This window comes from Tasmannia lanceolata, unplaced genomic scaffold (genome assembly GCF_043159265.1).
Source record: "Tasmannia lanceolata isolate RefF3 unplaced genomic scaffold, GAP_Taslan_0.1 ptg000013l, whole genome shotgun sequence".
NCBI lineage: Eukaryota > Viridiplantae > Streptophyta > Magnoliopsida > Canellales > Winteraceae > Tasmannia > Tasmannia lanceolata.
In genome coordinates this window covers 15009836-15027912 of record NW_027518690.1, presented here as the reverse complement: position 1 = coordinate 15027912, position 18077 = coordinate 15009836, and the positions used below count along the sequence as shown (strand labels likewise).

General features: G+C 43.6%; 1 protein-coding gene across 1 annotated transcript; it reads left to right on the top strand.

Moving 5' to 3' along the window:
* The first annotated feature begins 17222 nt into the window (after positions 1–17222).
* On the top strand, positions 17223–17780 carry LOC143891001 (uncharacterized). Its single transcript, XM_077395662.1, has one exon. The coding sequence runs from the start codon at positions 17223–17225 to the stop codon at positions 17778–17780; it is 558 nt and encodes a 185-aa protein (XP_077251777.1).
* Positions 17781–18077: the final 297 nt, after the last annotated feature.

Genomic DNA, 18077 nt, shown 5'->3' with positions numbered 1-18077 from the left:
GAAAAAAAAAGAAAGAAAGTAAAGGAATAGGGATCAATTTTCCTTTCATTATGCATGTAAATTATGTACATCCAAATGGACCCTTTAATGATGAGAATACAGAAGTACAAGTGGAAATTACTTCTTAAATGATTCAAGCTATTTATTCAAACTTTTTTATAACTTAAGAGGGGAAAACTAGTGTCTTATAGAGAATATTTATGGTCTACTAAAGAGGGCTTTTATCTTTAGTTAGTGCTCTTTCTCTACAAGAATAGAGTGTTTTTCTCTCCAAGGGTTTTCTTCTTCTTCTCTCACAAGAGCTTAGATGCAAGGTTATTGGGTTACTTTGATGGTGTTTTCCAGATTAATGCGAAGACATTGTGAAGAAAGAGATGAGTTTTTGCTTGAGTTGTAAGAAGAGATCGAGTGTAGATGAGTTTTTTCACCATTATTGAAGAGGTAAGGGTTTCCACCAATTGTGAGTCCAAGAATGGTTAGTGAACTCGAAATAATGTTTATTTTTTCAGTCCAGTACTCAGTTTTGGACTCACAATCTGTTCTCAAAAACCAAACCAAATCGGGCCTTATTATTTTCTCAAGTAATGAAGCAAAATCCACCCTCATTGGACGATTCCAATCCCTCTTTTTGTGGCTCGAAAAAGAGTAGTGAAAAGATAATAAAGCAACGTCGTATCAACGAGAAAGCCTCTGTAATTAGAGAGATAGAATCATTCAAAAGGGATATATTTTGATTCATAACAACAAATATTAAATAGATGGTCTAATCATCTAGAAAGCCTACCTGTACTTTTTCTTAGAAAAGGAAGAGGAAACAAGACTATTCAAGTGGAAATTTGGAAATACAGCCGAAGAAACTTGAGACAAATCCAAGCGCAATTGCTGTGTTCTAGTTGTGGATATGTATGAAATGTGCTATTGTATTGGTGTGACAACAAGACTGTGGGACTATTAATTGGGCTGTATTTCTAAATATGTTCCTAAAAGCACTGTGTTGTAACCGCTCAAATCTTACTTGGGCAATAATTAACAAGACTATTGAAGTGAAAGAACGTTAATACAACAGAATTTACATGAATCCGGTTCTTTCAACTTAATATGAGGACGTAAAACAAAATTCACACCCATGTTTCCACTTTAAAATGGGTGTAAATTTTGTTTTACGCTATGTTGAGGTTCCAAGCAAAAGGAAAGATCCCACGTCGGAAAAGTGATATGGATGTAGATGGGCTTATAAGGAATTGGGCACGTTCCCCTTCACAGCTAGCTATTAAGGGTGAGTTCTCTGATTTCTCTTGTATATGGACTTGGTTGAGAAGCAAGGAAAAGGTTTGCGGTTTTGCAGGTTTGCATGTTAGCCTTGTTGTAATTCTTGGAATTTGTTTTCTCATAGTGAAAGATCGTGTTCTCATTCGTGGACATATGCATCTTAGCCTAACCAAGTAAAATCTTGGTGTTCATCTTGTGGTTTGTGTTTATTTTTACTCTTTGTGTTTTTGGGCATGATCTGATCGGATTTGCCCTTTGGATTTTCATATCAACAAGTAGTATCAAAGCTGGGGCGTGGTAACCCTGGTGTACCTTGAGGACGTAGAAAAGTCCCTCGGGGAAGGACTTGGCACCCTCCCCTTAAGGACATTGCCTCCTCCGGCAAACAACGCTGTTTTTGGAGATGAACTCGGCCATACCGTCCCTTATTCAAATCTATTGCAGTCAACGGCGTAAATCATCCCAAAATATTATGGTTATTTGACATTCCCCCGGTTGAAAACCTGAGCAAGATGCTACCATCCCAAAATAATATGGTTCCATGTTTGATTGTGATGGGACATAAATACGGCGCGACTCCCAAATCTCGCCACGTGTCGTCCATGCACCAATGAAGCTTAACCATCATGAAGAAAGGTGCTGATAAACGGCAAGACCATACGGTTACGACACATGTCACCTTCTCGCCGTCAAAGCCTCATCATCACAAATTATGGAAGGGATTATCCAGCGAAACCACGCGCGCCGTCAAAACAGGAGAACGACCCAATCCTGCGAAGGAAGGTTTTCTCTCCGTGATGATGAAAAGGCCCGCACGCCACCCCTTAAAAGGAGGAGAAGGAAAGAAGAAGACAGATCGAATCTCCCTCAAGACAACCTGACAAGAAAGAAAGAGGGAAGGCAACGACAGAGGAAGCCGGGAGCTTAGTCCCACTCTCCCTGTTAGTCCCCTCCAACCCATCCACCCACATACCAAGAAAAGAATCTGCGCCTTGGCCTTGGTAAACCTGACCAAACCTCCGCCTTTTCTTGCTGTTCTTTATATTGTTGGTCAAGAATTTGACTTGGGTGTCGAAGTGGTCGTCCGAGACCCACCCCGGCCCCCTGACCCCTTTGTTTGTGATTGCAAACCCCGCGGAGGCTCTCTACCCACTGCGCGATCGCAGACCCGGATTCCGACGCCATCATATTGGCGCCATCCGTGGGACTCGTTGAGTATTGAATGCCTTATAACGATGAGAAACCACACCCAACAACAAGAAACAGGGGTAATGACCAGGAGCCAGGCCCAGCACGCACAAACCCACACCTCAAATTCTAGGGAGCCAAACTCGCCGCTCTCGGGCCAACACCAGCCCGTCTCCAGCACACCGAAAATGGTCTTGTAGACACCCCATTTTGACTGTACCCTGAGCCTCCCATGTTTGAGCAAAAACCCAACCAAATCAATCAGCCAGGGTCTCAAATTTTACCCTATGCTAGTTTAGGGTCCCAGGTAGGTCCCCGTAAAATTTCGTCGAAATCCGAGCTCGTTTGCGTAGCGAACGAGCTAAGACAGTGTCATGGTACAAGTTCAGAAAAGGGGGGTGAATTATCCTGGAGGAGGCCGACCAAGGTCCGACTAGGACACGATCTGTCCTCGCGCTTCATCAACCTTTTGCGCAACCGCGCGCTAATCATTTTTTGTAGTGCCAATATCAGCACTCAAAATTACCTATAAATGCTGATTTAAGTCTCATTTCCAAAAAAAGAAAAAAAAGCCGAGAGAGAAATCCCCAAAATTTTACTCTAATTTTCCTTTTTTCCGATCACTCCTCATCTTCTCCGATCGCCTCTCCTACAACTTGTCAGAGCTCCGGTCGAATATTTTTCGCCGATCGCTTCTATAAGCTTTCCTAGCTTTGCTTTCTTCATTTTCTATCATTTTTTTCTCCAAATTACAAACCCTAGTAGAGAGATTCTTCATTTTTGCCCAAATTTCTTAGATCTGATTGTTTTCCGGTCAGTTCTCCGGCCGGATTGTTTTTCTGGCAAGCTCAAGGGGAGGATTATCCGATAGAATGTTGTTATTATATGTGTGATGATTATGATAGTTTGATTTTTTTTAATATATGACTGATTTCACAATCATTTTTTTATAGTAGTTTGAAATGTAAGTTCTCATATGTTTTTATTTTATTTTGATTTAATTGTGCTAAATAATTTGGATTCATAGAAATTCGCTAGGTTTTGGATTTGTAAAGGTCTGTTTTGAACTAGTCTCAAGGATGAATAAAAGAATGAGCAATTAGAAGTTGTACGCCTTATACTTCTCTATGTCTGTTCGTGAATTTTCTTGGCTAATACGCGAGTATATTGATCTTATCATTGTCACTTATATGTTGATAAGAATAGTTGCCTGTAAAAAATTATGCAATTTATCTTGTATAGGCATAATATGCCCTGTTTGAATGAAAGAACAAGAATCTGAGTCTGTGGACCCCTAATCCGAGGACGGTGAGGAAACGAGTCCCTACATCCTCTAAGATCTCCACAACGTGAAGGAGAGCTCTACCAAGGAACTCTCGAAACGGTGCCACTCTCACAGCATAGCATGAGTGGCGATATAAAATGAAAGAGATACATCTTGATCCAAGGATGAATCCCCAAACCAAGACGTACCTAAAAATAACTCAGAGTCACCATCCATGGATACGCCATGGAACCAAAACAAATGCTCTGCTTCCAACAGATAACCAGAGATACAGAAGGTCCGTGCCTGATGACGAATGGAGAAGGTCCGAAGAGCACCCCCAATTCGCCCGAGTGCGAACACTTGGTCTCTTATGCCATTTATTATTAACCTTGAAGAGTTTCAAGCGAAAATCATATGAAATGGGAACACGCATCTCCGAGAAAACGTCTATCTAATCATGCATGTCTCGGAGATGAAAATAAGCACATACAAAAGAACCGAAATAAATGTCACCTAATGATAACTAGGTTATGAGTGACATGCTAATAGGTGTCTAAGTTCTTTTGGGCAAACACATGCATGCTACAGCTACAGGTATGAGTCTGTACAGGAAAGGAAATCTAAAATTAACAGTTAATCATGAATAGTAAATGAAATAAGGAATAAACAAAATGCCATGCAAATAACAGAATAATGAAATAAAAAAAAACCTACGGCGTGCACATAGCGCCTATTTACAATGGGGCGATTACCTAGCGCCTAATATAAAATCCTAACACATCTCATCTAGAAAGCAGTGAATGACAGATAGCAATTGCAATAATAAAAACCTACGGCGTGCACATAGCGCCTATCTACAATGAGGCGAATACATAGCGCCTAATATAAAATCCTAACACATCTCATCTAGAAAGCAGTAAATGACAGATAGCAATTGCAGTAAAAAACAGTAAAGCGCTATAGTTAAGAAGGTAAACTTGCGCAATGAGCAACCATCAGTAGATGATAGTAAAGGATAATAATCAGTAACCTAATAAAGATAGAGAATTACAGCTAAGCATGTGAGAACTACAGCTAAGCAGGTAAAAGCTACAACTAAGCAAGTAAGTAAGCAAGAAAATAAACACACGCTATCATGATCCTATGCGAAAATCATCATCAATATGCAAACACAAGCCCTAAAGTACTATCAACAAAACCTAAGACTCTAATGCTTTAGCCCGAGTCTTTAGATGATTTGATATTCATCCAAAGAAGCCTACGTATCCCCGCCTCCATGAGAATCAGGGCAACGTAGTTCTTCGCACATATTCTAAGCTATGATGCTTAAGACATCTAGACATCTATCCTAGACTCGACCTAAAAGACCGGACTAGTTTTTAAAGCTTCTTGTGCGATTATTTAAATTCCAGTGAATTGTGGATTTTAGAACACCCTATATGCCCTGACTAAATGCATGTTAGCCCTAAGCTAATGCAGGTTGTTCCTATAACCTATGTGTAACTAGGCTGTGCGTCTTAAGGAAAACAATGGGATCACTAGCGCATTCTAGACCTAGTCATCAGTCGGCGATGTGAATCGCCAACTGACCGGACGGAGGCGCTCCTATAACTCTAGGACAAACCCCTAACTCTAAAACAAGCACACAACAAACAGATAACAAATCAAAGACAAAACCCTAACTCTAAAACTCTTTATCTAAGACAAAGTCCCAACTCTAGAGGAAGATTTTTTCGAAAACAATGTTTTGGAAGATTTTTAGTATTTTTAAAAGAGTTAAATGATTTATTTACAAAGTTTGGCTGGACTTGAGATAAAGATCCCAAGCTTCACTACGTACCTCGTGAAAGAGGATCAAGCCAACGTAGTTCGAAACGAACTCTCCTAATACGCTATAAAACTCAACACTTTAGATTTTTTTAAAGGTTTTTTATGTTTTCAAATATTTTTTGAAGTGCTTTTATATTTTTTACGCTTAAAAAGTGTGCTAACACCCTTTCAGCTAAAGGAGATCCGATAAAAGAGCCTCTATACCCATCATATCGCGGTAGAATATTTCAGAGGGAAACATGATCCCTAAAGCCTAAGGGGAAAGAAATCAAAACTGGGGAACTAAAATCCCAAGGAAAAGAACAATCTCAAAGAGCCGAAAACAAAATTAACGAGCCCTAATCAATCTTCAAAGGAGACGATATCTAACCCGCGAGGGAAAACCCTAAACAAACGAGAGATGAAAAGCTTCTAACCCTAAGGGTAAACTTCTAAACAAAAAGAACAGACAAAATCCTATAAAAAGAACTACTAAATCGATAGAATCCCGAAACTCGAAAAGGATCCCGAGGAACATGCAAAGAATAGTCCCGGAAAGAAAGGAAACCCCTCAAACCCTGTGAACACCCTAAGATGGGAAAAAAAGATAAGAAGGGCAAGGGGTTGGCTCAAGACATATTCCGTCATCGCCTATCACGAAAGGAAGATCCCGAAAAATCAACGGCAAGGTCAAACGCTAGTGATAATCCCCAAACACCCATGAAGATCTCAAGATAAGAAGAAGCCCTAGAAAGGAGAAGCGAAACCTAAGCATACGCTTAAAACCTAGACGAGAGAAGGAGAAAAGAAATAGGGGCTCCAAGCTCAAAAATCACGAAAAAAACGGGACTAGGCAATCCAAAGTTAAATTTGCATTGTTAGAATCAAAGACATGGAGAGCCACAACAAAAACAACACTAAGGCTGATAATCAAACCCCTACTCCCTCTCGGACCAGCCACTTGTAGCATAGGAAGACCAAGGAAAAGCTTGGGAAGAACATGCCATTTCCCAAGATTTGCTTGCCCCATCACTACTCATCAGTGTTTGACAAATGAACTACAGAAATGGAAGCGACCAACCAACCCTTTATTTCTCATACACCACAAAATTTCCCTAAGCATTTTTAGAAAACCCATCCCAAATACTCAGTTAACTAAGAGCAGATTTGAGAAGATCCAACCAGAAATTTTAGAGGATAAAAGGATTAAATGACTCGTCAACTTCTACTATAGATTTGAGGTCATGATATTTGAAAGGGTAGGAAATTACCTATACCAGGTGAGTGCTCTTGGATGTCCATTGTCGTCGCTGCTGTTGGGCAAAGCATTGTTGGTGAAATCCAAAGTTAATCGCTCATCTTCTCTGAATTTCTTCTCCTTCTTAGACTATGAAACCCATTTGGAACCCTCGAATCCAGTTGCCAAGGAGGAAGGAGATGAATGAAATGGCGCGTATCGAAGTTTGCCCGTATTGGACAGACTATGATGGGTAGGAATTAGATGAAAATGGATTGGTTATTTTAGAAAAAGATTATGGAAATGATATGGGTTTGATTGTTGGGCTGTTGGGAATGGGTTTCTAGGGTCTGTGAAATGGTGGGGATCTTGGAGGGGAGATGGGGTGAAATTGATGTGGGTTTGGGTGGACAGATTCGAGGTAGGGTATGGGGTATGGATTTCGGATCCGAAACAGAGGGCAGAATGGTGAAATAAACGGTGGAAATGGAGGTTGGACAAGGGAAGAAATTGAGGTTATGGTGGCTGGTGGTGGCCGGTGGTGGCTGGTGGTCGGAGAAGATGGGTTGGAGAAGATGAGGTTGGATGATGATGGCTGAGGTGGTGGAGGAGGTAGTAATCAGAGGTGGGTTGAATTTACAGAGATGGCTGAGGGTTGGAATGGGTTTATGAAGAAGAAGATGGTGGAAGGAGGTGATACGGCTGAGAAGGGAAGGAGATGAAGGGAGAGGTTTGGCCAGAGCTCCGAGGGGGTTGCTGGATTTTGCAGGGGAATGGGAATGGGGTGGTGGAGATGATGGTGATAGAGGGATGTGGGTTGAATCTGGTTGTAGAGGGAAGAGAAATGAAGTGGGTTTGGGCTGATGTGGGTTTCGATGGAGATTGAGGGTGGAGGAGATAATGGCGGCGATGGTGGTGCCGGCCGAAGTTGGGGTTGGGGAAGACAAGTAGAGGCCGAGCCTCTCTCTCTCTCTCTCTCTCTCTCTCTCGCATGAAGAAACAGAAATAAGGGGAAAATGGTGGCTGTAGATGATTTAGGTGGAGATGGAGGCTAAGATGGGTTTGAGGGATCGAATTCCGAAGGGAACGGTTGGAGAAGATGAAGTGGGCGGCAAAAATGGTGGTTGAATCAGATGGGAATGGGTTTGGATTTGGATTTGAGGAGGGTAATGGGGAAGATAATGGTGTAGATGGAGAAGATGGGTTTGGGGGTGGAAATGAAGACGGGCAGTGGGTGGAGGTGGAAGATGGTGGTGGGTTTTGAGGTGGAAGATGATGAGAAGGTGGTGGCTTGGGTATGGGTGTGGTGGTAGATGAAATGAAGAAGAAGAAGAAGAAGAAGAGGGAGATGGTGGTGGAGCTTGGGTTTCGGTGGCTTACCGGAGATGAGGAATGGCCGGAGAAGAGGGAGTTGCCGGAGAAGATGCGAAGAAGGAAAAATGGCTGAGGTCCCTCTCTGTGAATTTTCCCCTCTTTTTTACGAGAATGGGTTTTGTTTTTAGATAAAGAGGGAAATAGTGTATTCACACCCCCTCCTCCCTACATGGACAACCCTATGTAATGTATTTGTGACTAATCTTTTGTTCTACAGGGGGGGTCTCGGGTATAGAATAGACCCTAAAGGAAATGATATATTTTACCCCCTCTCTTCTCCTAAGACAGCCCCTTCTAGTGCATTTGCAGTTACCTTTTATACTGGCAGGGGGGGACCAAGCAAAAAACAGGGGAAAATATTTTTGAGAAAATATCTTCTCCCCCTTTTGATCCTAGCCCTTCAAATCAGCTTTTTGTTTAAGGGCTGGGATCAAAGGAAACCTAACCACCTAGGAAGCTTCCAAAGATTCTCCCTAACTAATTTTGTTACACACTAATCCGCATACCCCCTATATCTCCCTGGACAACCCATTACGAAAAATTTGAACTGGTTTTCTAGGTTCCTGCGCACCCCTATTTCTGGCTAAATCGCCACCCTTATTCCTACACCACGCTTCGCTACAAACCTCGCTCGTTTGCTAGGCAAACGTGCTCGAATTCTGACGAAATTTTACGGGAATTTTAGCGGGACCCTAACCTAGCTTGGGAACAAATTTGGGATATTAAGACACTAGTTTGACAGGGTTTCTATCCTAACGACTCTATTAGGGTTCGGTCAAAATGGGGTGTCTACAGAGTCATTTGATTCTTACATTTTTTTTAGATTTAATAGCAAGGAACAAATTTATTTAATTAGGTTATTTGTGAACTATTTTGAAAGAAGAATTGAAAAATAACTTATTTTGAATTGTTTCTTGAAGTTTTTAGTGTTATTTCAGTTTATAGTTACAGATACATTTTTATTTTTTATTTTTTTAGGCACTGTTTTGTTTAGGCTAAAGAAATGAGAAAAATATGGGTTAATGTCAAAATATTGAAGTTGTTACTAAGTACATGAAATTGTTGTCAAGTCAACGTCATTCAGAGTGCTAACTGGCAAATGATACTTGTACAAGTACTGAACAATAATAACATGTTGTTGCATTCAATCGAATATAATACCATTTTAGCCATTGTTATGAGAATTGTGTAGTAAATGATGGAGTGAGGTATTTTTGTTGTTCTGTATCCTGAATTGTAGCTAAATTTCCAGTTAGGAAGTTGAGTGATATTTAACAAGGTTACTGTGTGTGTATGTGTGTAGTATGTGTGTCATGATTAAATGATTCTATTGCAGTTTTGTTTGAAAATTGGAACATTTTTCATGATTACACAACTATGAGGAGGTTTGAAAAATATGGAGGTCCTGAAATAAATTTTAAAAAGCATGAAATGGTTGGAATGTGATGTTGATGTTGCATGAGATGTACATTTGGAATTTGAAATCTCTGTGAAAGATATTCTCTGGAATCCTTCAAAAGTAATCAAATGTCCTATTTCAAATCACTTTTGAAAGATTTTTAAGTGTATAGCTGATTATATTTTCAATTTGTGTGATGAGAATTCAAAGATTACTTCATTGATCAATTTGATTTTTATGGTGATAGTGCAGATATTAAAACAGAGCATGGCCTCTGCCATTGTCTCTAACTCATGATGCAAGTATTCAAATATTAATTAGATTGTGAGTAAAAAATACAAAATGTGCAGGTTTATGTTTATAGGACTTATTGCTTAAATGTTAATAATGACATATATTTCTTGGCTTTATTGGTATTCACTTAATTATCACTAATCTTGAATCATATATCTGATAAAAAAAAAAATTTCATTTTGTTTACTTGTTAAAATTTTGAGATTAATGTGCATGGCTGTCATTCGTGTTTTCTTGTCAAAAGATTTGTTGCGCAGGTTACCTCATATTGTAGCAATCATTTAGGGTCTTAATTTTATCCCAACAAATTCATTCATGCTCTTCATTTTACGAGATGTCTTGGGGTCATGTTCTTTAAATAAAATTGACCTCACAAGCCTTCTTGTTATGTCAATTTCCCTCACCAGGTTATAGGAGTGTTACCTGGAATGTTATTCTTTATGAAATGATTACTTTGAGATAATAAAAATATATATATATATATATATATATATATATATATACCAAGTTGTAAATCATAGAATGCTTTTGCATTGTATCAATGGACCTCATTACACTGAATTCTTTATTTGTATTCTTAGGCTATTTTTGCCCATTACAGGTGATGACATTTTAGTAAAGAGTTGATAATATGACCTGTGTTGTGATATTATTCCATCTTCTTTTACATTAATGTGTATAAGGGTTAAAAGGAGCAGGTTACATCTAGGGAAGCAATATTCATACAAAAATCAAATCATTCATCTATGATACAACCATGTTCTATATATATTAACACAGGGTATCACTACTTGTATGGTTCAGTTTTCCTCATAACAGTTTACACTGTCACTTGTATGGTTCAGTTTTACCCATAACATTTTATACTGTCACTTGTAAGGTTCAGTTTTCCTCTAAACCTGTTTGTATCACCACTTGTATGGTTCAGTTTTCCTCATAACAGTTTACACTGTCACTTGTATGGTTCAGTTTTACTCATAACAGTTTACACTATCTGTTGTATGGTTCAATTTTTCTCTTAACTGTTTATATCACCACTTGTATGGTTCAGTTTTCCTCATAACAGTTTACATTATCACTTGTATGGTTCAATTTTTTTATAACTGTTTACATCACCACTTGTATAGTTTAGTCTTCCTTATAACAGTTTACAACACCGCTTGTATAATTCAGCCTTTCTCTTAATTGTTTACACTGTCAACTATATATATCCGGTTTCAATATTATTTTAATATGTATATGTTTCTTAGATAATCTATACAATGCATGTTGTGCAAAGTTTACAAATGTTCCTCTTTTATTTAAAAGACTTGCCCAGTCTTTTAGGTGTGTATACCCTATAGACATTAGATTCCCCTTGTTCATTGCAAGGGCGATGAAGGCGTTAGCCCAAGCCCAGTCTTAGAGGTATCTCCCCTTCTTTAGGTAGAGAGTTTGTAATCTTTTAGATGCCCTTATACTTTAGGTAATCCATTCATCGCAGAGGCGATGAAGGCGTTAGCCCAAGCCCATCCTTAAGGGACTTGCTCAGTTCAAATAGCACTCCCTTCTTTAATTTGGAAGACTAGCCTAGTCTTTTGGATACCCTTAAGCATTAGGAGCCTTTTCATTATAAGGGCAATGGAAGAGTTATCTAGAGCTCTTTTAGGGAGACAAGCTATGTCTCAGCATGAATGTCTTACCCTATTAGGAGACAAGCTATGTCTCGTGCAGAAATGTCTTATCCTGTTAGGAGACATACTTTGTCTCATAGAAAGTCACACCCTTTTAGAGAGACATGCTTTGTCTCGTAGAAAAGCTTACCCTCAGGGAGATAGGCTATGTCTCATGCAAAGAAAGTTATATCCTTTAGAGACAAGCTTTGTCTCATTAGTAAGTCCATCCCTATGAGACATGCAATGTCTCGTTAGCACCTCTCTTAGAGTCACCAGTTTGAGAGTCAGTCATTTAGCATAGCAGTCTGTCCTTAGTTAGAGAGTCAATCTTTCAGGAGTCTGTCCTATCATCATAGGGGTTAGGATTCTATTCATCCTCTCATCAAATCATGTGATTTTTATCCACTCTTGCAAGGTATAGGATGCTGTCCAACCCTTGCAGAGATGTGATTCCATCCAGTCCTCCCCGCAAAGCATAGGATGATGTCCATCCTTTGTAGGATATCATGAGTCTATCCTACCCTTGTGATGATAGGATTCTGTCATCTTGAGTCAAAAACATTTGAAACATATCAAAATTTCAAAAACATCAAAAAATTTCAAATCTTTAAAAATATCAAAATGTCAAGAGTCATAGGAGAGTAGTTAGGAAATTCTGTTCCGAACTACGTTGGCTTGATCCATTTCCACAGGGTACGTAGTGCAGCTTGGAATTCATATCCCAAGTCCAGCCTAACTTTTAAAAATTAACATTTCAAACCTTCCCAAAAATACAAAAATCTTCAAAACCTTTTCAAAAAGATCTTCCCCTAGAGTTAGGAGTCTGTCCTAGCTGTTTGGGGTGTTTTAAAGTTAGAAGGCTCTCCTATTTGTGTTGATATGTTGTGTCTTGTCGTGTGAGTGTCCCTAGAGTTAGGAGGCATCGAGTCTTGGTCGGTTGGACATTTAGTCGAACCGATGGCTAGACTAGGAATCATATAGTCAGCCCATGGTTTTCCTTAGGATGCACAGCCTAGTTACACATAGGATGTAGGGCCCACCTGCATTAGCTTAAGGTTAATCAACTTGCATTAGTTAGGGCATATAGAGAGTCCTAAAAATTACAATTCACATGAACTTAAGCAATTGTGCAAAAAGCTTTAAAAATCAGTCGAGTCTAGTGGATCGAGTCTAGGATAGCAGTTCTAGATGGTTAGACATCGTAGTTTAGAATAGGTCATCTAACTACGTTGATTCTGATTCTTCCCGAGGCCGGGATACGTAGATCAGCTAGGGTGGATGGCCATTCTGGTCCGAGTCAAGTATTGCATTAGAGTTTTAGGATTTGTCTTGTCAAGTCGTATATAGAATTGAATTGTATTGTGTGTTTTGCTGTGTTTTCTTATTTTCATGTACATATCCTATACTTTTAGCTGTAGCATGCATGTGTTTGCACACTAGAACTTAGACACCAATTAGGTATGACATTCATAACCTAGTTATTCTCAGGTAACACTTCTTTCATTTCTTTGATGTGTGCTTTAATCATCTCCAAGACATGCATGATTAGATAGACGCCTTCTCGGAGATATTCGTTCCCATTTCATATGACTTTCGCTCAAAACTCTTCAAAATCAATAAGTAAATGGCATAAGAGACCAGGTGTTTGCACTTGGGCGGATGAGGTGCTCTTCGGACCTTCCAAATTCATAACCAGACACGAACCTTCTTTTTATATCTCTGGTTATCCGTTGCAACAGAGCATAGTATGGGATTCAAAGCCCACTTCCTTGGATGATGACTCTTCTTTGTTTAAGGTACACCTCGAATCTGGGCTAGTCCCTGAATCGAGAGGTATCTCCCTTTGTATCGCCACTCATGCTGTGAGGGGCACTTCTTTCGAGAGTTCCTTGGTAGAGCTCTCCATTCACGTGGATGATTCCAGAGAGAGACATTCTTCTCGTGGGGGCTCGTCCCCCCGCCTCTCTCGGATTGGGTCCACAGGTCCCCACCATGGAAATGTTTTACAAACTCCGCCAAGAGCTACTCCAACGTTTGCCTCCGCCGGAACCTCCGGCCCCGGGGAGGCCCCTGACAACACATGACCAGACGGAAGCCTGTGACGAAGGTGACGAGGAACCGCCGGGGGAGTGTCATCCCCGGCGAAGGCGAGTACCGCCCCGCCAGACGCCCTCCCCTTCGACAAATAGCCCTTTGCCTCCCACAACTAGGGGGCACTAGCGAAATGACGGAAAGCAAGCTACGCTAAGCCGTGCTCCCCCTGCCCGGACGGCTCGCTTTCAGGAACTACCCCCAGCTCGGACAGAGGACGTAGCGACCTCAGCGCAACCCCCCGGACTGGACCCGCTAGCCGACCTGCAAAGGCAAATCCGAGAAGTAAAACGGGAAATGAAAAAACCCTATGCCCACGACATCCTCGTCTAGTGGGAGAGGGAAACGGCATCCCCTTTCACCTTAGAGATCTTAAAAACCCCAGTGGAAGCAGGAGTAGACCTCTCCCGTTTCGGTTTTTACGATGGGAGCACAGACCCTCTTGAGTTCCTCCAAAATTTCAAAAGGGTAATGACGCTCCGGGGCGCGTCGGACGGATTTATGTGCAGAACATTTGCCTCCCTGTTAAGAAAGACCGCCAACGACTGGTATATGAGGCTGGAGCCCGACTCCATCGCATCCTTCCACGAATTCGGGAGGAAGTTCAGCGCAAGATTTTCCAACAACCGCCTCCGCCACGATCCGGCGGATGCCCTCTTGGCCCTCCAGCAAGGAAGAAGCGAGACCCTAAGAGACTTCATGTTGAAATTCAACACCGAGTTAGCCCAACTTTCCAACATCGATGTTCAAATAGCGGTCGCAACACTGAAGCATGTCACCACCGACCCGAATCTCAAACTGCACCTCACCCTCAAGCCGCCACGGGACCTGCAGGAACTTGAATCCAAGGCTAACAAGTTCGTGCAAGCGGAAGAAGCATGTGCACCCTGGCCCCGAGGAAAGAAAAAGGGAAGATGGCCGAAGGATCATGAGGCAACGGGCCGAGGAAAGACAGGCAAGCCGGAACCCCGTCCACGTCTTCGAGAGGCTGGGAAGCGCCCCCTGAAGGTTCCCCTCTCCCATGTCCTGCTCGCCATTAGAGATCAGGGTCTCCTGACCCCCCCAAGAGAATGACCATGGACCCGAAGAAGCACTCCACCGGAAAGTTCTGTGATTTCCACGGGGACCACGGCCACGAAACCGACCATTGTTTCCACCTCAGGCTCCAGTTAGAAAAACTGGCCGAGGAGGGGCATTTAAATCAGTACCTCAGGAGCCCTGTCGAAAACTCGAACGAAGCCCATCACCTCGCCGACGGACCAAGAAGTAGGCCCCGGTCACGTTCCAGGCACCGGTCCAGTAGCCGACGCCAATCCCCCAGCAGGTATCGCTCCCGGAGCAGACACCGATCCCACAGTAGGCATGACACACACCGCCACCAGCTCCCCAAGAAAGGAGAACCCCCTGAACGGCCGCGGGCCCATGAACAGCCGCCTACCATTGTCGGAAAAATCAACATCATCGCGGGTGGACCCGCGGCGGGAGGACCCGCGGCGGGAGGACCAACAACAGCTGGTCGACGAGCGTACACGGAGCGGGTGTTCTCCCTGGAAGTGCCTTCCAAAAAGGCCCGGACGAATCCTCCCCATGAGGATTAGATCATCACTTTCTCCTCCGAAGACCTCAACGGGCTACAAGTTCCACACGACGACGCACTGGTCGTCAGGCTAATCTTCGCCAACTTCGACATAGGAAAAATTTTGGTTGACACGGGGAGCTCCGTCAATGTGCTGCACCTCGGAACCTTTGAAGAGATGAAACTGGGCGAGGGGAGACTAGGACCCGCAGAGTACTCCATCTACGGGTTCTCCGGGGCATCGGTGCGGGTCAGTGGCAAAATCGACTTACCCGTAACCTTTGGAACATACCCCCTCCAAAAGACCATTTTGACCACCTTCATGGTCGTAGACATACCTTTCACCTACAGCGCCATCATAGGGCGCGCCGCTCTGAGAGACTTGGGAGCGGTAGTCTCCACCCCCCACCTCAAGATGAAGTTCCCCACTCAAACCAGGATAGGAGAAGTTCGGGGGCAGCAGATGATAGCACGCCAATGCTATGCGGCAAGCTTGAGAGGAAGCAACGCCCCGGCCGAAAACTTCACGATCGGGAGTGAAGACCCCCGAGAACGGGCTCGTACGATTAGAGGGGAGCCCGCCGAGGAGCTAGACTCCATCCCTATAGCCGAAGCCCAACCAGAGAAGCAAGTCCGGATTAGTTCCTTGTTAAAAGGCACCTTACGAGACCAAATGATCAGTTTCCTCAGAGCCAACAAAGACGTGTTCACATGGTCCGCTCAGGACATGCCCGGTATACCCCCAGAAATGGTCGTTCACAGGTTAAACGTAAATCCGACCCTCAAACCCGTCCGACAAAAAAAGAGGAACTTCGCAGTAGAGCGCCAAACTCACATAAAAGCTGAAGTGGAGAAACTGCTACAAGCCGGATTTATCAGAGAGATCCGGTACCCCGAGTGGCTATCCAATGTGGTCATGGTCAAGAAGACCAGTGGGGGCTGGCGGGCATGTATAGACTTTACAAACCTAAACCGAGCCTGCCGAAAAGACCCTTACCCCCTCCCGCGTATAGACCAGCTCATCGACGCCACATCCGGGCACGAGCTCCTCACCTTCGTAGATGCCTTCTCCGGTTACAATCAGGTAAAGATGCACGGACCAGACATCCCGGAAACTGCGTTCATCACCGATCAGGGCGTCAACTGCTTTACTGTCATGCCCTTCGGGTTGAAAAACACGGGGGCCACATACCAGCGGCTCGTAAACAAGCTATTTCAGAAGCATATAGGAAGAAACGTGGAGGTGTATGTAGATGACATGCTGGTAAAAAGCTTGGAACCTCCAAACACATCTCTGGCCTTCAAGAAACCTTTGACACCTTACGACGAGCCCGGATGAAGCTGAATCCCGCAAAATGCACCTTTGGGGTAACTTCCGAGAAGTTCTTAGGATTCGTGGTTAGCCAGAGAGGCATCGAGGCCAACCCCGAAAAAATCTAGGCCATCCTGGACATGGAGCCCCCAGCAACAGCGGTAGAGGTGCAGCGGCTCGCGGGACGAATCACCGCCCTCGGCCGTTTCATGCCCAAGTCGGCAGAGAAATGTCAGCCCTTCTTTAAACAGTTAAAAAACATACGAGAATTCGAATGGACCCCGGCCTGTCAAGAAGCTTTCGACGCCTTGAAACAATACCTCCAAACACCACCCGTACTAGCCAAACTTGAGCCTAGGGAAGAATTATTTTTGTATCTAGCCATCAGCCCTACGGCGGTAAGTGCGGTATTGGTCAAACAGAGCGAGAAGAGGGAACACCCGGTGTACTATGTAAGCAAGACCCTCCACGGTGCGGAAGTTCGGTACTTGAACATAGAAAAATTCGCCCTCGCAGTTGTCAGCGCCGCCCGGAAACTCCGCCCCTACTTCCAGGCCCTTCCCATAATACTTTTGACTGACCAACCCCTCAGGAGGATTCTCCAAAAATCGGAGACCTCGGGCAGAATGGTAAGCTGGGCCGTCGAGTTAGGAGAGTTCGACATACAGGTTCGGTCGAGGCCGGCCATTAAATCCCAGGCCCTAGCCGACTTTATAGTGGAATTCACAGCCCCTCCACGGAACCGGCAATAATGGAGAAGACCAGGGCCCCCACCGGGCAAACGGCTTATGAATACATGGGGCCCGACTCGACGGAACAGAGCAGCGAGATTCACTGGACCCTGCACGTGGATGGCTCAGCAGGTAAAACAGGACGCGAGGCAGGAGTGGTCCTCTATGGCCCCGACGGATTCACAGCAGAGTACGCCCTCCTGCTAGATTTCACAGCTTCCAACAACGAGGCTGAATACGAGGCCTTATTGGCAGGGCTAAGCCTAGCCGTGGAGCTCGGCGCAGGAAAGTTAGAGGTCTATAGCGATTCCCAGCTGGTGGTCGAGCAAGTAAACCGGGCTTACGAGGCCAAGGGGCTCAGGATGAAGAGATACCTCCAAAAGTTAAAAGAGAAGCTGAAGAGAATGGGGGAACTTGAGATTCTCAAGGTATCGCGAGGCATGAACAACCGAGCGGATGCTCTGTCAAAAATGGCCTCTGAAGAAACCCATGACTTCGGTACCGTGCTCACAGAGATACTGCTCCACCCTAGCATTGACGAGGTACAAGTCTTAGAAATTCCACCAGGACCAAACTAGATGGACCCCATCATGCGGTATCTGAAAGACGGAATACTGCCCGAGGATAAGCTGGAAGTCCGACGCCTAACCGCAAAGGCCGCCCACTACGTGCTCCACGGACCCAGGTTGTACAAACGGTCGTACACATGGCCATACCTCTGATGCCTCGTACCCTCCAAATCGGAATACGCACTACGATAGGTACACGAGGGAATCTGCGGAGACCACGGAGGCGGAAGGACCCTAGCCCAGAAGATCGTAAGGATGGCTATTTTTGCCCTACAATCCTCAGAGACGCCTAGGAATTTGTCAAAA

Excerpts from the sequence above, each read along its gene's own strand:
- LOC143891001 (XM_077395662.1), top strand. The coding sequence starts at position 17,223 with ATGGAGAAGACCAGGGCCCCCACCGGGCAAACGGCTTATGAATACATG.